Raw genomic sequence first — 21,727 nt, 5'->3', positions numbered from 1 at the left:
GAATTTGGACTGCTCTTCAGTATCGAGAGGGAGGGGGAATGGAGTGGGAGGAGGAGAAGAGGAGTGGGGATAGGGGGAGGGGAGTGGGGGAAGGGGGCAATATGTGGGAGAAGGGGGAGGGAAATGGGAAATGGGGAGCAGGTAGAAATTTTAATTAAAAAAGAATAAAAATAAATAATTAAAAAATTATAATAAATCATATAAATATTTAAAATATTAAAAAAATAACAATGCATGAAAAAAGGACACAGTTGAAGGAGAACTGGGATGTGTGGTATATAGGAGAGTTGGAGGTACGAAAGTAAAGGTACAAATATTATAATTTGTAGGGAGTCAAAAGGTTCACATGTTCACAGATAGAACTGGGGAAACTAGGAATGTTAATCACACAAAATTGTCAATCCAATGAATATTTGTATACTCTGTTTTCTATTCTGACAGCTGGGCTGGTAGTGGATAATAGCCAACACATATTTTCCTTGTGTTATCTGTGGCCAGGCCATACTAAACTCCCAGAAGCAACAGTGGACATACTTAATATTCAAAGTGTCAAAATACAGTCAAAATGCTTCATACTGATTCATGCCTTGGGAAACTGTGAGAGAGTCTCAGGAAGAAAAAAAAAGAGGTATTTTAGCTCAAGTTTTGCTTTTTTTTTTGTTTTGTGGCATGTTCTTGTATTTCACTTTTGTGTTTCTTTCAATAAATGCTTGTATTCAATTTATAAGACATTATTATTGTCTTGAACATAGCTATAGAACCCAATCTGGTTAAAGGATGGGCTGAATGTTGTCCTCGCTGTATCTACAATCTTGAGACAACCCAGGGTCAAATTCTAAAAGATTTAGTCATGTTTCTTTTACAAATATGGGTTCTCTTGTATTTGGGGCATAGGTATTCAGGACTGAGATTTCACCTTGATGAATTGGTCCTGTTATGAGAATAAAATGTCCTCCTCCATCTCTTCTGATTGGTATTAGTTTGAAATCTATTTTGTTAGATATTGGTGGAGGTATATCAGCTTGTTTCTTAGGTGAACTTGATTGGAAAATCTTTTCCCAAACCTTTACACTGAGGTAATGTCTGTCTTTGACGTCGAAGTGTGTTTCTTGTATACAGATGTATGGATCTTGTTTTCATATACATTTTCTTAGCTTAGGTCTTTGCACGGATGAATTGAGTCCACTGATATTAAGAGATATTAATGAAGAGTGTCTGTAAATTACTGTTATTTTTCTTTTCTTTTTCTTTTTCTTTTTCTTTTTCTTTTTTTAAAAACAACTTTGAGATACCATCTTATACCTGTCAGAATGGCTAAAATCAAAAACACCAATGATAGCCTTTGCTGGAGAGGTTGTGGAGAAAGGGGCACACTCATTCATTGCAGGTGGGAATGCAAACTTGTGCAACCACTTTGGAAATCAGTGTGGCGATTTCTCAGGAAATTTGGGATCAACCTACCCCAAGATCCAGTAATACCACTATTGGGAATATACCCAAGAGATGCCCCATCAAATGACAAAAGTATCTGTTCAACTATGTTCATAGCAGCATTGTTTGTAATAGCCAGAACCTGGAAACAACCTAGATGCCCTTCAATGGAGGAATGGGTGAAGAAAGTGTGGAATATATACATATTCGAGTACTACTCAGCGGTAAAAAACAATGACTTCTCGAATTTTGCGTGCAAATGGATGGAAATAGAAAACACTATCCTGAGTGAGGTATCCCTGACCCAAAAAGAGGAACATGGGATGTACTCACTCATAATCGGTTTCTAGCCATAAATAAAGGACAGTGAACATATAATTTGTGATCCTAGAGAAGCTAAATAAGAAAGTGAACCCAAAGAAAATCGTATACTCATCCGCCTGTAGAGGGGAAATAGACAAGATTGCCGGGCAAAAACTGGGAACTTGCGGGTGAGGTGGCAAGGAGCAAAGGGGAAATGGGATGAGAAACATGAGAAGGGGAGGATGGGAGGAGCTCGGGGGATTGGGATGGTTGAGATATAGGAAGGGAGGATACGGGAGCAGCGAAGTATATATCCTAACTAAGGGAGCCATCTTAGGGTTGGCAAGAGACTTGTCTCCAGAGGGGTTCGCAGGTGTCCAGGGAGATGTCCCCAGCTGGTACCTTGGGCAACTGATTTATTGGGAGCCCACCAAGGCCACCTGGTCTGGGACTGAATAAGCATGGGTTGAAACTGGACTCTCTGATCATGGCAGACAAAGAAGGCTGATGAGAAGCCAAGGACAATGGCACTAGGTTTCGATCCTAATACATGAACTGGCTTTGTGGGAGCTTAGCCTGTTTAGATGCTCACCTTCCTGGACTTAGATACAAGACCTTGGTCTTCCCGCTATGCAGGGAATTTGGACTGCTCTTCAGTATCGAAAGGGAGGGGGAATGGTGTGGGGGGTGGAGAAGAGGAGTGGAGATAGGGGGAGGATAGTGGGGGGAGGGGGCAATATTTGGGAGGAGGGGAGGGAAATGGGAAATGGGGAGCAGGTGGAAATATTAATTAAAAAAGAATAAAAAACAAAATAAAAAATTAATAAAAAAAATAAATAATAATAAAAAATTTTAAAAAAATAAAAAAAAGAACTCCTGCATTCTTGGGAGGCCCCAAGGGGAACCGAGAAGACCACCGCAGGAAAAGAGGGAAGACCACAAGTTGCCTTTGCGAGGAGCAGTTTAAATAGACTGGGGGAGTGGTCCTGACCTCCTCAGATGAGGGGTCAAGGTTTGGCGGGTACCTTGACCCTCCTCGGGGAGGTGTCAAGGTGCAAGGGGCACAGGGGCGGGGCCTCCAAAGATGGAGCCAGAGTTCGGGATTTACACTTGTTTTCTCCCTAACCCTTAATGGCTCCCTCTATCAAGGTATCTCTTTCATTGCTCTCCCATTCCATCACTCCCGAACTTGCCCTCATGTTCCATCACACGTCCCCTCCCTTTGATTCCCCTTCCCAGTTGACCCATGAGATCTTAACTGTTTTCCTTTCCTGGGGCCCTCCGTGTGTGTCTCTCTTAGGGTCTTTTGTTTTTCCTTAGACAAGGTTTCTCTGTAGCTTTGGAGCCTGTCCTGGAACTCCCTCTATAGACCAGGCTGGCCTCAAACTCACAGAGATTTGCCTGTCTCTGCCTCCAGAGTGCTCAGATTAAAAGGAATGGCCACCATCAACCAGAAGGGTCCCCCTTTTTACCTAGCTTCTCTGGGGTTGTGAATTGTAACCTGGTTATCCTTTGCTGTATGACTAACATCCATTTCTGAGTGAGTACATGCCACGCTTGTTTTTCTGGGTCTGGGTTGCCTCACTCAGGATAGTTTTTTTTCTAGTTCCATCCATTTGCCTGCAAATTTCAAGATGTCATTGTTTTTTACAGCTAAGTAGTACTCTACTGTGTAAATGGACCACATTTTCTTTATCCATTCTTCAGTTGAGGGGCATCTAGATTGTTTCCACGTTCTGGCTATTACAAATAAGACTGCTATGAACATAGTTGAGAAAATGTCTTTGTGGTATGATTGAGCATTCTTTGGATATGTGCCCAAGAGTGGGATACTTGTGTCTTGAGGTAGATTGATTCCCAATTATCTGAAACCACCACACTGATTTCCAAAGTGGCTGTACAAGCTTGCACTCCCACCAGCAATGGATGAGTGTTCCCCTTGCTCCACATCCTCTCCAGCATAAGCTGTCATCCACGTTTTTTATCTTAGCCATTCTGAAAGTGTAAGGTGTACCTGAGAGTCATTTTGATTTGCATTTCCTGGATGACTAAGGATGTTGAGCATTGTCTTAAATGTCTTTTGGCCATTTGAGATTCTTCTTTTGAGAATTTTCTGTTCAGATCTGTGTCCCATTTTTTAATTGGACTATTTGGGTTTTTTGTTTGTTTGTTTGGGTTGTTTTTTTCTGGTTTTTTTTTTTTGGTTTTGAAGACAGGATTTCTTTGTGTAACAGTTCTGGCTGTCCTGGAACTCACTCTGTAGACCAGGCTAGCCTCGGACTCACTGACATCCACCCGCCTCTGCCTCCCGAGTGCTGGAATTATAGGCGTGCACCACCTCCCCTGGTTTGAGTTCGTTATATATTTTGTAGCTCAACACTGTCAGATGTAGCTGGTGAAGATCTTCTTGTTCTGTTGGCTGCTGCTTTGTCTTATTGGCCATGTCCTTTGCCTTACAGAAGTTTCTCAGTTTCAGGAGGTCCCATTCAATTGCTGCTCTCAGTGTCTGTCCTACTGGTGTTGTATTTAGAAAGTGGTCTCCTGTGTGTTCAAGGCCTCTTCCGACTTTCTCATCTATCAGGTTCAGTGTAACTGAACTTATGTTGTGATCTTTGACCCATTTGAATTTGCATTTTGTGCACGGGGATAGATATGGGTTTATTTTCATTCTTCTACATGTTGATATCCAGTTATGCCAGGTGGTGCACACCTTTAATCCCACCACTTAGGAGGCAGATCTCCAAGTACAAGGCTAGCCTGTTCTACAGAATGAGTTCCAGGACAACCAGAGCACAGAAACCCTATCTTGGAACATATATAGGTGCCAACTGGACTCAGTAAGTAGCCTAGGTTGGCCTCCAATCTGGTCCTTGTACCTCACCCTCCCAGTGGCCACCATGAAGAAAAGGACAGAGAGGGAAAGCAAGGAAAGAGATATCTTGGTTGAGGGAGCCACTATGGGGCTAGCAAGAAACCTGGCACTAGAGAAATTCCCAGGAATCCACGAGAATAAACCCAGTTAAGACCCTAAGCAACTGTGGAGATACCTGAAATTGCCTTGCCCTATAGTCAGATGGACTTTCATCCAGCAACTGATGGACACAGATTCAGAGATCTACAGCGGAGCACTGGGCTGAGCTCATAGAGTCCAGTCAAAGAGAGGAAGGAGAAATAATAGGAGCAAATGGGTCAAGACCATGATGGGGATGCCCAATTAAACAGCTACTTGAGCTAATGGGAGCTCACTGCCTCTGGTCTGACAGCAGGGTAACCAGCATAGATCCAAACTAGGCCTCTGCATGTGGGTGAGGTGTACGGCTGGGGCAGACTGCAGGGCCACCAACAGCGAGACCAGGATTTATCCCTAGTGCTTGAACTGTCTTTTGGGATCCCATTCTCTTTGATGGATACCTTGCTCAACCTAGATATAGTGGGGAGGGTCTTGGTCCTGCCTCAAAGCAATGTGCTAGACTTTGGTGACTTCCTATGAGAAGCCTTATACTTTCTGAGGAGTGGATGGGGTGGGGTACAGGGGAAGGTGGAGGGAGCAGGAGGAGGGGAGGGAGTGGGAACTGGAATTGGTATGTAAGATGAGAAAACATACTTTTTTAAAAAAAATTAAAGAAAAAAGTCTCTGTGGTCATTGTGTCTCTTCACAGCAATAAACCCCTGAGACAGCCATCGAGCTCAGCAACTTTTATTTTTAAATGTATTATGTGTACATGATTGCAGTTGCTTGTGAAGGTCAGAAGAGAGTGTCAGGTCCCCTGGAGCTGGAGTTACAGATGTCTGTGAGCCACCATGAGGGTGCTGAGGACCAAAGCCAGGTCCTCTGCAAGAGCAGCCAGTGGTCTTAACCTCAGAGCCACCCCTAAGCCCTCAGAACAGAATTCTTTCCTGTTTGGTTTTTCAAGAAAGGGTTTCACTCTGTAGCCCTGGTTGGTCCTCGAACTCAGAGATCTCTCTACTTCTGATCCCCAAGGGCTGGGACTGAAGGTGTGCACTACCACCTCTTAGCTCAACAGAGCAGACTTAAGCTAAGCACCTCCCTGCGCCGTCCTTGGGAGAAGGCGTAGCACTCGCTGTCTATCACCTGAGTTGCACTAGCAGCAAGCAATTTCTTTTTTCTAAAAAATAAAATCCAGGGGATTGGAGAGATGGCTCAGAGGTTAAGAGCATTGCCTCCTCTTCCAAAGGTCCTGAGTTCAATTCCCAGCAACCACATGGTGGCTCACAACCATCTGTAATGGGTCTGGTGCCCTCTTCTGGCCTGCAGGCATACACACAGACAGAATATTGTATACATAATAAATAAATAAGTAAATATTTAAAATAAAATACAATCCAAAAATAAGAACTTCCACAATGGGCAGGGGCCTGAACTGTGTAAAAGTGAAGAGAACTAGCCCAGGATCAGCTAGCCTGCAGCATGGACCGTGCATCTTCTCTGTCCACGGTGGCAGCAAGGTGCAGCCAGGCTGGAACCTCCAACAGCAGCATCACAGCCTTCCCCTCAGCGTGCTTCTCCCCAGCAGCAGGTAAGCCAAGATACTTCCTCTCTGCTTGTCCCCAAGGATGACAGGCCTGGAGATGCAGTGGAACGTTCTAGAGTAACTTCTGTTCCACACACACTCATTTCCACACACCTGGGGTGCTCACCACCTGTCCAGCAGAAAGGATCAAAGTTTACCCACCCCTGGAGAGGGAGATATAGAATGCGAACACATGCGTGTGCATACACACACTCTAAGGTGAGAGCTGAGGCTGTCAGACAACATACACACACACAAGCACACAAACACACTCTGAAATGAGAGTTGGGGCTGTCAGACAACACACACACAAGCACACACACTCTGAAATGAGAGTTGGGGCTGTCAGACAACCCACACACAAGCACACACACACACTCTGAAGTGAGAGCTGGGGCTGTCAGATAGAACACAAGCACACACACACACACACATACACTGAAGTGAGAGCTGGGGCTGTCAGATATAACACAAGCATACACACACACAAGCACACACACACACATACACTGAAGTGAGAGCTGGAGCTGTCAGAACACACACACACAAGCATACAGACACACATGCACACACACTCTCTGAAACGAGAGTTGGTTGTCAGATAGAACACATACACACACACAAGCACACACACACACATGCTGAAGTGAGAGCTGGGGCTGTCAGATAGAACACATACACACACTCACACACACATACACTGAAGTGAGAGCTGGGGCTGTCAGATAGAACACACACACACACTCACACACACACTAAAGTGAGAGCTGGGGCTGTCAGACACTGCTGCAGGGCACATCCTCAGTCCTGAGGTTGCAGCTGCCACTGCCCCCATCCAGGAAGACAAACAGGGCACTGCAGCAGCTGCACCCCAGATCCTGGCACCCCAGGCCAAGCAGCCACCACTCAAAGTGTGCTCCTTCTGCAGGGCATCTAAACTCCTGGCCAGGGTAGCCCTGACCTCACAGGAAGCTCCAGACACAAAAGGACAAGGTCCCCTGCGGACTGTCCCCAAATGCAGGTGAAACAATGAGGCAGGAGAGGGAGTCAGCACCGCAGGCTGCATGAGACAGCAACATGACAGGCTGGGCCCGCACTCCCAGCATGGAGACAGTGCAGCAGCTGTGCTCTGTGAGCAACCTGAAGGTGACTGTAAACACACTGCATATTGAACTGGCTTTGAACTCCTGACCTCCTGGCAGGATTCTACAATCCTGCTCCGCTAGCTCAAGGAATCCAAAACATTTTCTAAGGAAGGCAATGAGCAGAAATGGCCAGCCCCTTGTCTAAGGACACTAAACCACAAAGTCAGTGTTATATTATACTGAGACTGAGTTCCACGTGCAACTCAGGCTGGCCAGGCACACACCTATCACAATATTCCTCTTTCCTTCCCTCTTCCCCCGCCCCATCCCCTACACCTCCAAAGCCTCCTGCAGGCTAGGCCAGCACCCAGACATCTCAGGCCCTTGTGGCTCTAAACCCTTGCTAACGACTGATTCTCCTTTTGCCAGCTCCACAGTGACATTAAGAATTTGTGCTGGGGCTGGGCGGCGGTGGCGCACGCCTTTAATCCCAGCACTCGGGAAGCAGAGGCAGGCGGATCTCTGTGAGTTCGAGGCCAGCCTGGTCTAGAAGAGCTAGTTCCAGGACAGGAACCAGAAAGCTACAGAGAAACCCTGTCTCGAAAATCAAAAAAAACAAAAAACAAAAAAACAAACAAAAAAAAAAACAAAAAAAAAGAATTTGTGCTGGGGCTGGGGAGATGACTCAGCGGTTAAGAGCATTGAGCTGCTCTTCCAGAGGACCAGGGTTCAATTCCCAGCACCCACATGGCAGTTCATAACAATAACTCCAGTTCCAGGGACTCTGACACCCTCATATGACATACATGAAGACAAAAACACAGTGCACATGAAATAAAAATAATCGAAAAGAATTTGTGCTGGAGCCAGGCAGTGGCGCACGCCTTTAATAACAGCACTCCAGAGGCAGAGGCAGGCGGATCTCTGTGAGTTTGAGGCCAGTCTGGTCTACAGAGCGGGTTCCAGAACAGCCAGGACAACACAGGGAAATCCTGTCTCAAAAAAAGCAAAAGCAAAACAAACAAACAAAAAGTATTTGTGCTGGGAACCTGGTTTCTTGGCCACAACCAGCCATCAGGTAGCATCTGAGTGAAACAGAAGGCCCCCATTTCGAAGCAGCAGCTAGCTGCATGGAGAATCTGGGGGCGTGGCACCGGGAGGCATGGCCCTCAGATGCCTCAATCTATGTCCAAGTGAAGGGGGCGGCCGCAGTTCCACAGCTTCCAGGTGAGTATGGTTCCTAGGCTACAAGCCTTGCTGTGGCTTGCTTTAAGTGGGTGTGACTTATGGTGGGCGTGGTCTCTGCCTGGGCAGGGCTGTCAGCTGGGCGGCGATCTGGAGGACTGATCTTCCTCAGTGGTGCTTCCAGGTGGTGTGACCCAAGACAGGTGGGCAACCTTCTGGTGGAAGAGGGCAGAGTTTCCCTTGTATCCTGAGAGGGGGGACACCCAGCACCCTACAACACACGCGATGTCCCACAGCAGAGACGCAACCCCAAGCGGTCCACAGAGCCAAGGTTGAGAAGTCCTACCTCAGGCATACTGTAGGCGCTTAATGGGTGTTAACCGAGTGAATGAATACCTGGTGAGGTTCCAGCAGGGTGGCGGGCCATCCTGGAGATCCATCTGGGTGGGGCTGAAGGGTAGACGGCAGGAGGGACTTCCCATGTGCCTGCAGATCCTGCTGTGGGCTTTCCTGAAGCTCTTGGAGGAAGGCAGCCACATGGTGATGGAGAAGGGTGAGGACCGGAGAGGCAGGCCAAACCTCAGGCTGCCTGGATGCTTAGAGGGCAAGGGGCTAGACACAGCTCAGGACTGCGGAGGGGTAAGGCATTCCTAGGAACACTATAGGCGTACTCGCACGTGCACACACACACACACACTCACACACGAGCACACACACACACGCACATGCACACACACTCCGCTCCCAGTCAGTCTGAGCTCTGCAGCCTTGCTTGACCCTCGATGCTCTCCCAAGAGCATATTTGGGCCCTGGAGGGTGGACACCGACAGGGGAAGGATTGTTGCCACTAAACACACTCAGAGGCCTCTAACCGAATACAAATGTATGCCAGTTTCCAGTCTCCAGGCTGATCTCCAACTAGCAATCCTCCTGCCCCATCCTCCCGAGGTTGTGGTGGTAGGCCACCACTAACACGTCTGGCCTGAAAGTAGAATGTTCTAGAGGCCCTTCTGCCCCTCGGCTGGTTTGCCCCGCACACACAATGGGAGCTCACCACCTATCCAGGAGCACCTAGACGCAGCATCACTCACACACTTCAGCACACACACACACACCAAGCCTCTAAAGCCAGAGCTGGGGACCCAGCTGGGGACCCCATGGCTCATGCTTCCCGATCATGTCCTCAGCACTCAGCCTTGGGCCTGGATGTCCTGCGGCCTCAGCTCTCCTTCCCCTCAGCCAGGAAAACTAGCAGAGCACAGTGCAGCAGATACACCCCCAAGCGCCGCCGCTTCGTGGGTGGCCAGTAGGCAGCCTCTCCATAGTAGTGGCCCTGTTTCTGGTTGGTCAGTGTCTGGATACCTGGACAGATCAGAGGCAAAGTCATGGCGTGGCCTCCACCCACCCCTCCTCCACAACAAGCGGCACAGACTATATTTCGACAGGCGTGTTCTAGGTATGCAGGTGGCGCTCAGTAACTACCCACCATGGGAATGAACATGAACAGTGAGGGAATTCAGAGCTCACTTTCCCTGAGACCTCAGCCCTAAAAGCCCGACCCTTACCTAGGGCGTCCAACAGGCAGGCCTCCCGCGTGTACGCCTCCATGGCCACCGTGTGCTGGAAGCAGTGTAGGGAAAGGACACCGCGGCCGCTGGCCCAGATGTCTAAGATCCGGCGTACCTTGGGACAGGCCTGGGGGGTGGAATCAGGAGTCGGGTCCTAAGCCTTCTGCCCTCCGACTGTCTGAAGGCTGGCAGGCCTGACCACTCCTGCCCCTTGTCCTCACATTTTTCCCTGGGCGTTCACAGTAGCCGAGGGCTTCCCAGAGGTGGGCATCCGGCCGGGCACGGGTCCCCTTGCCCACGTAGAAGATGGCTCCCACGAAACATTGCAGACACTCGGCCAGTGTGAGGGAGGAGGCTCGGGCAGGCAGTCCCTGCGTCTGCCTGGGAACAGAGTGGTGCAGACGGTGAAGGAGCCAGCTGCCAACCCTGACACTACCAATCCTGATGACCCACACGATGGAGGAGAAAAATCAGTTCCCAGAAGTTACCTTTAGACCTCCACATGTGCACATACAGACACACGCACAGAAAATAAAACGTGTAAAAAAAAGGGTGGTGGGGGAGGAAGGACGTCTCAGAGAGCGAAGATGACCGCTGTCCCCAGAGCCATGGGCCCTTTTGAACCCACATCCAGGGGCCCCTATTTTATAAGCCATGAAATGGGTACTCACAGCCGGAACTGACTCGATTAACAGAGAAGGCTAGTCCCTTCCCTAGGGACACACAGCAAATCAAAAATAAATAAATCCCCACCAACTTGTGTGTGTGTGTGTGTGTGTGTGTACAGAATCTCCCTGGAACAACCCAGGCCTCGTGCTCACAGTCGTGTACCCCCCCCCCCACAGAGGCAAAAGCCACCAGCAAGGAACAATCCAACCCTTCCCCACCTCTGTCAGGGCGGACCCTGTGGAGCCAAGATCCCTCTAATCCCAAGCCCCAGCTTTACCGTCCCCATCATAACTGGGGTCAAGAAGAAGATACGTAAAGCTGGACTTGGTGACGCCTCCCTGCCACCTCTTCGTGGGATTGGCCGTTGAAAGTGCTGAGCCAGGGCGGCCTCATCCGCCTGGCAGTGGGGAACGTGGCCTGTTCTCAGCACCTCCGCCAGTTCTGGGCTGTGCCCTGGAACAGCTGGGAAGGGGAAACCGAGCCAGAGCTGAAAAGGACCGCCGGTGAGGACGGTGGGGCTAACAGGCAGGTCTCGGGATTCACACCGCCACGGGACTCCCAGCTCACCCGGGCTAGCCTGGGCTTCCTGCAGCCGCCGCAAGTAGTGTCCACGGGTGAAAGGGGTGACCGGGCCAGGACTGTGGCCCAGTGCCCGCAAGGACTGGAGCAGCTGCAGGTCGGACATGGGGGGCACTGAGCCGTGTGGATGCAAGGCCCCCGAGTCCCCGTCACCTGGCAGGGATGGGACATTGGTGGCCCCTGTGGTCAACGTCAGGGCCTGCAGCTGGCAGCTCAGTACCCCATTCCCAGCTGCCTCAGCCCCACCAGACTGCCACAGGCTGGCTGCGGGCCCCAGTGTCCCCGCAGGGCGCTGGGGCTGCAGATAGTCCTCCGATGCAGTGACAAAGGAGGCATCGCTGCTGCAGTCCTCACTCCCAGTGGCCTCTGGACTCCCGGGCTCCACCGCCACCTCACGAGCAGCTGCCAGCTCAGCTCTGCGCATGAGCTGCTCTGAGACCGGTGACAAACACGGAGGTATAAAGATGCCAGGAGCCCTCACAAAGACACGTCCTCGACCCATGGTGGATTCAAGGCCAGCCAGGGCTACAGGTAACTTCTCTAAATATAGATAAACATATATAAATATATAGATAGATGACAACTAAGCAGACAGATAAACATATAAACAGATGATATAGACAAGATAGATGACAGATAAAAGTTAGGTGATAAGATGATTGAGAGATGATGGATAGTGATTGACAGATGGCAAATGGGCAGATGGAACTGACCCCCAGAAGTGAGGCAGCGCGGTGACAGGTTCTTTGCACCCCCTGAGCTCTGCTCACCAGCTGGCTCCAGGGTCTCCTTCCGTGTCCGGGTGGGCGTGTCCATCTCCCGCAGCAGGCATGCACAGTCATGGTGTCCCTGCTGCAGAGCCCAGTCCAGTGGCCTCAGCCCGTCCTGCACAGGCACGGTCAGCTCAGCAGGGGGCGCCCACGGCCCGCCCTCCTCCACCCCCCACCCCGCCCCGCGCGCGCTGCGTGGGATCCTGACCTGGTCTCGCAGCGTCGGGTCGCCCCCTCGGCTTAGCAGCAGTTCCAGGGCGCCACGACAGCCCCACACGGCGGCCACGTGCACGGGTGTCAGCGCCTCAGTGGACCTGGGACCCCGGGAGAGAGGAGGAGTTTCCTTTTCCAGGCCTTGAACTCTTTGCTCCCTCTGCCTCAGCCCCCTGTGCCCACTACCAATGGGGGTGAGGGGAAAGTTGATACTCTAACTCACGATCATCCTCCTGCCTCACCCTCCAGAGTGCCAGAATGACCAAGTCACGACCTCGGGAGCAGACACCTCCTAGACCAGACGCCTGGGACCCGGGAGCCTGATGCCCAGCGCCGCCGGGTCCCCAAGTCACACCCACCGCACCACGGTGACCAGGACGGCGCCTCACCGAGCATTGGGGTCAGCGCCCTGGCGCAGCAGGATCCGGAGGCAATGCAGGGCGCGCGGACGGCGAGCTCGGGCCGCCAGGTGCACCGCCGCCACGCCATCCAACACCAACAGCAATAAGGCTGGGGTCCGCCCCGAGGTGCAGCAGCTCCTCCACAGCCCTGGGGGGACGGTGACAGCGGACATCAGCCCTTTGGCCGCCCAGGGAGCAGAAGGCAAGGGAGGACCAGCGTCCCGCGCTCACCGCGGATCTTCCTCGCGCAGTGCGACCAACAGTTGCAGGGCAGCATCGGCCATGTCCCAAAGGTGTCACAGCCCTCGGATTCAAATTCGCGCGGCGACCTCTGCGCATGCGCAGCCCCGCCCCCGGCTCCCCAGCCCTGCCTCTGGGAAAGACCTGGTTGGACCCGGGTCGCCCCAAGCTGCTGATGGAGACAAGGTGTGTCCTGGACCATCAAACCTCAGGGACAGGAGAGCGGGCGGTGCGCTCAGCTGGGGTCCCATTCCGAGATTTGGAAAGCTGAGCCAGGAAGATTACCGCGAATTCCAGGGGAGCTTGGGATAAAGAGCAGAACCTCTCTTTGCCTTTAACAAAACAAACTACTGGGTATCCTAGACTTAGCCCAAGCTGTCCAGGAACTCAGGGCCATCCTTCTGCCTCAGTCTGCAAGTGCTGGGATCTGCCTCCTGAGGAACAGCGTCGTGCACTTTCAATCCAGAGGAGCTGGCAGTCACCGTCGCTTTGTGAGGAAGGTCTTCGCCAGGGCCTGGAGACAGCTCAGCGGATAAGGGTGCTTGCTGCCAAGCTTCAGGACCTGAGTTTGATCCCAACCACAGGACGCAGACATTGGAAAGAGAACAGACTAACATACACCTGTGTGCCTTGGCTGTGAGCCTGCACAAGCGTACGTGCGCGCGCACACAAATTAATTAAATAAAGTTTTCTAAAGAGCTGCATTTTCCTTATTTGCAAATGGAAGACAGGACTCAACACTAAGTGGCAAATAAATGAAGAGGCCAGAAAACATTTAATCAAGCTGACCTACTTTTTAAAATTAAGTGTGTGGGTGTTTTGCCTGCATGCCTGTCTGTGTACCATGTGTGACTGGTGTCCATGGAGACCAGAAGCTGCATCGGATCGCCCGGAACGTAAGCTGTGAGCCCAAACGTGGAAATCGAACCCAGGTTCTCTGCACGCACAACCAGTCCTCTGAACGGATGAATCATCACCAGGTCCGGTCTATTTCTGTTCATAATCCTTTTGAATCAAGGCTTCTCTATGTGGCCCCTGCTGACCTAAAACTGGCCATCCTCCCGCCTCTGTCTCCCACATCAAAGTGAGCCCGACTCCCACCCACTGCCATTTTGGTTTCTATCAACTGAGAAGGTGGAGTGGATGAACCTCTGTGGCCTGACCTGGGAAGGCAGGAGGGACTCCAGGTTTGCCTTCCTCTTCTGGGGCGCCCACCAAATGTCCCCATCCTAGACCCCTGGGTGGTGATCGCTCATGGTGAGGCCACACAGGTCCAAACAGTACTGCAGAACAGTTGGGGTGGTGGGGTAATAGATGTCACCCCAACCCGCTTCCCACTTGGAGCTGGGACCCTTGGGTGTCCAGGAGGACCTTCCTGTGGGGGCCACGCCGGTCTTGCGTGCAAAAGATCACCCCTGTCTCTGGAGGAAAGGACGTCTGGGGTGGGTTCTGTAGGGTGAAGAGGAGGTTGCAAAGTGCAGTTAACACCAGTCAGAGGGAGAGAACAGCGCAAGTCACAATGGCATCAGGACACCGAGATGGATCCGGCCGAGCCAGAAGCCATGCCAGACTGTTCAGTTCAGCTCCTGTTTTCTGTTTTGGTGAACCTAAAATGACCAGAAGGCAGGCTCAGAAGCCTCAGATTTTTATTCTGGTGACAAACTGGTCCCAGGAAGAATTTACAGCAGACACAGTAGGAGTGGGTGTGGGTGCACCGGGCTCCTGAACGGTGCAGAAATGCCACGGGTCACACGGTGGCTTCGCCCTCACCAGCCTCCTCATCCTCCAGCAGGCTATAGCTCGCATGGGTCTGGCAAGGCCTCTGAAGTGGATGGGCCAGCAGCTTGGCCATGCAATTGTGTAGCTCGAGGGCCGGCCCAGCCAGTGCCACCTCATACTTGTAGCTGGTGCCCTTGGTGTCCAGGCTGCCCATGAAGGAGAATACATCCTGCAGGGGCCAAGGAGAGGCTGTTCAGGGTTGGCATTAGCCCTCAGAGGCCCTCCCTGCCCCTGGAGGCTGTCCTAGAAGAAGGGGCATCTAGAGTGGGTCCTGAGGGGTGAAGAGGAGTCGGTCAGACCAGAAACTACTAATGCAGTCAGCAAACATTGGCTGGCACCCACCAAGCAGCCACGACCTGGGCACCCTAGAAGCCCAAAGTGCTGGCGAGAGGGGTCTTGGTGAGTAAAGTATCTGCCAGGTAAGTGCTCTCCCCACACACACACACACACACAGTTACGTGGACAGCTGAACGCAGCAGGACATGACCTTCATCCCAGTGCTCTCCCTTGCAAGGCGGCTGCCTTGGCAACAAGAGACTCTGATCCAAACCAGAGGGGAAGGCGTGGGAGGGCCCACAGCAGCACCTGCCACCCGCATTTCCTAGTCCCTCAAACAAGGCCTCACTCTGTAGTCCAGAGTTTTCTCTGAGATAAACATTCTACCCTGCAGGGAAGCTCCTTAGGCAGGAAGGCAAACAACTCCAAACAGCTTCAGGAAGTCCCTGAAACTGAGCAGATTCACTAGGCCCCTCCCTGCTGGGGTAAGGAGCTCCTCAGCGGCCTGGAGAGATTAGACCAGAGTTATGTGGACGGGACACTCTCCACCCTGCAGGCTGTGCAGTGTGCTCCAGGCTCCCAGTCTGTGAGTTGTCAGTCCTGCTGTGTGGGCTTTGGTGATGTAGCTGTCATTTCTGCTCCTGTAGGTGACCCCTCACCCTATTCCTGTAAGCAACCCCAGTAAGTTCACTGGTTCATCAAGCTGGACGTCGTGGTGTCCATTGTACTTTGGTGTGCTGTGGGCTCCTCTCAGGGGTGAGTGCTGTGTCTGTCCAGGAAACGTCTTGTCACACAACATCCCTATCATGTCACAACCCCTGCCTCAGCCTTTCAGGTGCCTCACGCACAGGTGTGCATGGGTGTGTGGGTACATGTGTGAGAATGTGCAGGCATATAGAGGTCGGGATATAACCCCTGGGAGTCAGTGCTCCCACCATGCTGGTCCCAGGACTGAGTGCGAGTCCTCGTGCTTGCCTGCAGGCGCCTTACCTACCCCACCTTGCAGTCTGTAAACTGAAACTCACAGGTATTAGAAACCGCTCACAGGGCAAGTCCGAGCATAAGAACGGTAAGGCCTGGAGAAGTTGGGAGGGGAGGGCTCTGCGGGCAGACAGTGCAGCAGGGTAGAGTCGGGAGGAGGTGCAAGGAATGGTGTGGCTGGCTGCTAAGGCCACAGCCTCCCAAGTCAGTCACCACCAACTCAAAGTGGAATGTAGGGAGCAGCTGTTAAATGACCGCCGGGGCAGGTCCAAGTCAGACTCCACTGTGATGTCTCTCTCACCTTCCACCTCCTCTTGTCTTCCTTCTCCTCGGTGCCATTGTGGATGCAGACGATGTCGAAGAAGAAGTAGGGACACTGGAGCATCTTCTGCAGTGAATGAGACCAGGATGGGGTGCACTCCAGCCTGTGGTCCCGGGAGGTCCCCTTTGGTGTCTAACCACTGCCCTCCCTTCCCTCCAGGCTTACCTTCATGGGCTCAGTCAGGGAGAACTGGGGCTGGCAGGGAGGGCGGCTGTAGACCAGGATGGTGCGCACGACGTAGGGGGAGGGGGGGGTGGTTTGCACATTCTCTGTGACTGGCAGCTCAGTCTTCTGCTGGCTACGGGGGGGGGGGGGGGGGGGGAGAGCTGGGTCCTCAGCCGCCTACAAGCAGTGGCCGGAACCCCACCTATCACAGCTGAATCCCACAGCCACGATCCTAGCAGTCCTGCATGTTAAAGCCAGGGCCAGAGAGACAGCGCCGGGGCTAGAGGCACCTGCAGTCAGGGCCACGCGAGGAAGCAGAGAAGGATTCTCACAAGTTCCCCCGACCCACACAGCTACCGTGGAACATGTGCTTGCACACAAAATAACTACATAATGAAACCCGTATGACTTCTTTAAAAGCCTTAATAAATTCAAGCCCCACCGCTGGACACAGGATCTTGTCCCAGGCGCCCCTCCCCAACCCCCAACATACACACACACACACACACACACACACATACACACACACACACTGGGCAACCTCAACTCTGCGCCTGGCTGGGGAAGGAACCAAGGCATCCCCACTCTGGGTGACCACTCACATGAGACTGAAGAGACCGTCTAGATCTGAAGAAACGCTAAGGACGAGGTGCCAGCTCGGAGGCAGGGGCCTTTTCTGGCCTGGATCCTGGGAGATGACGGGAACCTCTGGGGCCAGGCATTGTGACCCCTGGGATAGCAGTGTGACCCCTGGAGTAGGCAGTGTGACCCCTGGGGTAGCTGTGTGACCCCTACGTAGGCTGTGTGACCCCTGGGGTAGCTGTGTGACCCCTGGGGTAGGCAGTGTGACCCCTGGGGTAGCTGTGTGACCCCTGGGGTAGGCAGTGTGACCCCTGGGGTAGCTGTGTGACCCCTACGTAGGCTGTGTGACCCCTGGGGTAGGCAGTGTGACCCCTGGGGTAGGCAGTGTGACCCCTGGGGTAGGCAGTGTGACCCCTGGGGTAGCTGTGTGACCCCTACGTAGGCTGTGTGACCCCTGGGGTAGGCAGTGTGACCCCTGGGGTAGGCAGTGTGACCCCTGGGGTAGGCAGTGTGACCCCTGGGGTAGGCAGTGTGACCCCTGGGGTAGCTGTGTGACCCCTGGGGTAGCTGTGTTACCCCTGGAGTAGGCAGTGTGACCCCTGGGGTAGCTGTGTGACCCCTGGGGTAGCTGTGTGACCCCTGGGGTAGGCAGTGTGACCCCTGGGGTAGACGTATATTCCCACCAGCACAGCACCTCTCTAAGCCCGCTGCCTCTCACTCATCATAAAGTGGGTGGTAGCCTTAACCCCCTGCAGACCCTCCAGGGCTCCCCTCTCCTGCCACATCTACTGCATCCTCAATTCTGGGGGAGCCACCAGGTGAATGACAGGGTTGTGACTTTCTAGGTAACTGAATGCCAGCCCTGCTGCAGTGGATGTCCCCTGGAGTCAGGCTCGCTGACACCCACCCCTCCACCACTCTGGGCGGCCTGGGTTTTCGGTGGCTGTGGGTCTGGATCACTGCGGATTAACAGCCAGCTTTCTGTCAATGCTTTTTTTGAGGGAAGGGGTTCATTTTGTGGTTTTGAAACAGAGTCCAGATATTTGTTGGTAAGGCTGGCCTCTAACTAGGAATCCTCCTGCCTCAGCTTCTGAGTGCTAGGTTGACTCTCCTGCACCCCAACACCTGGCTGCATGTTGGGTCTTGTATGTAACTTCTATAATATCATACATGGAATATTCATTCTATTTGTGATTTCACTGAGCAAAACCCCTGAGCTTTGCTGGGGCTGGGATTCAGGTGCAGTGCCTGCAGCTCAGTGGGTGAAGTGCCTGTAGCAGCTCAGCAGTCATGTGGCTGAGGGTTCCTCTCCAGCATACTGTCATCCCAGCGCTCAGGAGGTGGAAGCAGGTGAATCAGGAGCTGAAGGCCATCCTTAGCTACATGGTGAATTCAATGCTAAGCTGGGCTACATGAGAAAGTCTCAAAAATATATTGATAAATTTGATGTGAGGTGGTGGCACACACCTTTAAGCCCAGCATTCAAGAGGCAGACACAGGTGGATCTCTTGAGTTTGAGGTCAACCTGTCTACAGAGTGAGTTCCAGGACAGCCGGGACTACATAATGAGACCCTGTCTTAATAAACAAATATGTAAAAATAAAGAATTAGGGGCATGGTTCTGAATCATTGTCGTTCTTCTCTCAGGATGCTGAGGCAGGAGATCACGGATTCAGCCTGGGCTACAGAGCAAGGTCCTGTGTCCAAGCCCAGCAACTATAGAAAAGTACTGACTTCAGAGTCTGGAATGCTTTGGGTTCTGGCGCTCAACCTAGGCTGTGGGTTGGGGGAGCCCACAATACCACTGAGCCCCCACGGCGGCGGCAGCGCTATCTGGGGCCGGGGACTAGGACAAGGATACTGAACGTGGAGCAGGATGCCGTCTCCAGGTCGTACAGGCAGCTGCAGAGCTCGCGGGGGTCAGAGGTCAGTCCAGACAGCTGCGGGGAAGGCAGAGCCTCAGCACTGGGGCTCCCGGACCCGAGGTCTCCCAGAGTCCTGGTCAGCCCCGAGCCTCACCCAAGTAGGGTCGTCATTCACCACGACCAGTGCAAACTCGTGGCTCTTGTCAATCTTGTGCTTCGTGCGCACGAACATCTCCACCATCTTCTGAGACACGTTCAGGGCGTTTGTCCGGGAGCTGGGAGAGGCGGGGTGACAGCGGCAGGGTTAGTCTTGGTTGTCAACTCGACTGCATCTGGAATTAACTAAAACCCAAGGGGCTGGGCATGGCTGGGAGGAATTCTGTCCTTTTTTCTCTTTTTTCTTTTCTTGGTTTTTCAGGACAGGGTTCCTCTGTGTAACAGCCCTGGCTGTCCTGGAACTCACTATGTAGACCAGGCTGGCCTCGATATCTCAGAAATTCACCTGCTTCTGCCTCCCAGGTGCTGGGATTGTAGGCGTGCACCACCGCTGCCCGGCTGAGGCACTCTTTTCTTAATTAAATCATTGAAGTGGGAAGGCCCGCTTCTAATACAGATCTCCCACTTCTCATACACAGCTTCCGAAGTGGAAAGGGCCACCTTCAACCTGCGCCACGCCCTCTGCTGCTGGCAGCCTATGTAAATGACAGGGACGAAGGAACACTTGGCTTTGCCTGCTTGCTCTGGCTCTCACTAGCAAGTCCATTCCTTCACTGTCATTAGAGCCTGCTTCTTCAGGACTGCAGCATATACCGGAGACCAGCTGAGACACCCAGCCTCATGCACTGAACAACTTTGCCCTTAGCAGACTGCCATTGTTGGAGTAGGTGGGCCACAGCCTGAGTCACTCTAATAATCGCCTTTATAAATGTATTTATCTATATATATATAATTGCGTATGTATACACATTCATTCATCAGCTTTGCTCTTCTAGAGCACCCAGACTAATATACCAAGTTAGCCTCTAACTCACCATAGAGTGCAGGCTAGCCTCAAACTCACCATAGAGTTCAGGCTAGCCTCAAGTCTGCTGTGGAACCCAAACTGGCACCCAAATTACTGACTGCCCAAACCTCCTGATTCCTCCATCTCCACCTCCCAGTGCTGAGATGGCAGGGCTGTGCCACCAGCTCCTGTGGTCTTGTTCTTATCCCATACAGAGCCCTGAGGCCTCTCCAGATGTGACACCTACTACACCTGCCAGGGGCACACAGAACTCACCTGACAGTGGCCTGCCCCATCAACCTGAGCCCCCACCACACACACACGCCAGGATCACTAGGCTCCTAAGAGTGTCACACATATGGACAGAAGCCTAGAAGGCCACAAGCCCTGAAACTGTGTCATGGACACCTAGATCCTACTGGGTAACAAGGTCCCTATGCATTCTGAGCTGCCCATATTCAAGCCCAGTGCCACGTACCCATGAAAGGACTCCAGCTTTGGCACAGACATCTCCTCTGAAAGATCCAAACAGATGATCTGAAACACAAACAGAAGACAGAGTATAGGATGAAACCAGACAGAGCTGAGACAGCTAGGGTGGGACCCAGACATAGTGCTCAAGAGAGGCTGGGGGCGTGGCTCAGGGTGGAGCCCCTGCCTAGAATCCCCAGTGAGGGGATGGGAGCGTGGCTCAGGGTGGAGCCCCTGCCTAGAATCTCCCAATGAGGGGATGGGGGCGTGGCTCAGGGGTGGAGCCCCTGCCTGGAGTCCCCTAGGGAAGGGCTGTGGGCGTGGCTCAGGGGTGGAGCCCCCGCCTAAAATCTCCCAGTGAGGGGCTGGGGGCGTGGCTCAGGGTGGAGCCCCCGCCTACAATCTCCCAGTGAGGGGCTGGGGGTGTGGCTCAGGGATGGAGCTCCTGCTTAGGACCCCCAGTGAGGGGCTGGGGACACATGTGGAGGTCCAGGTGCCACACATAAAAATATGTTTAGATCACCAAGTGTGTGGTGCTCCTGGAACCCACAGGAAAATAAGGCAGCAATTTAGAGACTCTCACAAGGCAGGAGTGGCCTGTCTGAGGACCCCATCCCTTCATCTCCGACCAAGACATACCACCTTCTCTGGACAGTTGACCCGTGGTGTTCGAATCTGGACCTCAGGTGCTGGTGCTGGTACCTGCCAGGGCTTGGGCCCGGCTCCTGGGACACTGGCTGCTCCATCATCTGCACTGGCCGCCTCACCCTCGCCCTCACTGCGGCTGCCCACGTTGGTCTGGGCTCCCAGAGCCCGGTCCTCGGCCCCCTCAGGGTTGGAGCGAGTATGAGGCCTGGGCTCGGGTGTCGGCTCCTCCCCTTCCTCCTCCTCCTCTTCTTCCTCCTCCTCAGTGGGGCTGTTGGCCTCAGCCACCTCCATGGCTCCCGGGTGCTTGGATGGAGAGGGGATAGCGGAAGCCAGGGTCCTGCGTTAAGAGTTTTTGAAAGCAACTGGTTACTAAAGCCAGAAGCTGAGCTATGAGCCCCTTGCTGCGTGGGAATCTCATTGCAGAACGGCTCCCTCATGAGTGAGGCCAAGACAGATTCAATGCAATGCCCATCAAAATCCCAGCAAAATTCTTCACAGACCTTGAAAGAACAGTACTCAACTTCATATGGAAAAGCAAAAATCCCAGGATAGCCAAAACAATCTTGTACAATAAAAGAACTTCTGGAGGCATCACAATACCTGGCTTCAAACTCTACTACAGAGCTACAGTACTGAAAACTGCCTGGTATTGGCATAAA

General features: G+C 52.6%; 1 protein-coding gene and 2 pseudogenes across 1 annotated transcript; 1 reads left to right on the top strand and 2 right to left on the bottom strand.

Annotated features, from left to right (window-relative positions):
* LOC130863092 (ankyrin repeat and LEM domain-containing protein 1-like) overlaps positions 1-13,020 on the bottom strand; it is a 111,465-nt pseudogene extending 98,445 nt beyond the window's left edge.
* LOC130862662 (non-receptor tyrosine-protein kinase TNK1-like) overlaps positions 1-21,727 on the top strand; it is a 618,047-nt pseudogene that overhangs the window by 481,305 nt on the left and 115,015 nt on the right.
* On the bottom strand, positions 14,617-21,401 carry LOC130862676 (BRISC and BRCA1-A complex member 1-like). The gene is made up of 8 exons (XM_057752393.1): positions 21,060-21,401; positions 20,428-20,486; positions 19,101-19,221; positions 18,943-19,021; positions 17,102-17,126; positions 16,500-16,632; positions 16,314-16,400; positions 14,617-14,924 (listed from the first exon to the last, which is right to left on the bottom strand). The coding sequence occupies exons 1-8, from the start codon at positions 21,357-21,359 to the stop codon at positions 14,724-14,726; spliced, it is 1,005 nt and encodes a 334-aa protein (XP_057608376.1). The 5' UTR covers positions 21,360-21,401; the 3' UTR covers positions 14,617-14,723.

The sequence above is a fragment of the Chionomys nivalis genome, chromosome 20 (assembly GCF_950005125.1).
Source record: "Chionomys nivalis chromosome 20, mChiNiv1.1, whole genome shotgun sequence".
NCBI classification, from domain to species: domain Eukaryota; kingdom Metazoa; phylum Chordata; class Mammalia; order Rodentia; family Cricetidae; genus Chionomys; species Chionomys nivalis.
This window is presented reverse-complemented; position numbering and strand designations above follow the sequence as displayed.

Excerpts from the sequence above, each read along its gene's own strand:
- LOC130862676 (XM_057752393.1), bottom strand. The coding sequence starts at position 21,359 with ATGGAGGTGGCTGAGGCCAACAGCCCCACTGAGGAGGAGGAAGAAGAG. Across the intron at positions 19,022-19,100 it reads TGAATGACGACCCTACTTGG|CTGTCTGGACTGACCTCTGA; the intron begins GTGAGGCTCGGG and ends CCTTCCCCGCAG. Across the intron at positions 14,925-16,313 it reads AAGACAAGAGGAGGTGGAAG|GATGTATTCTCCTTCATGGG; the intron begins GTGAGAGAGACA and ends TGGCCCCTGCAG.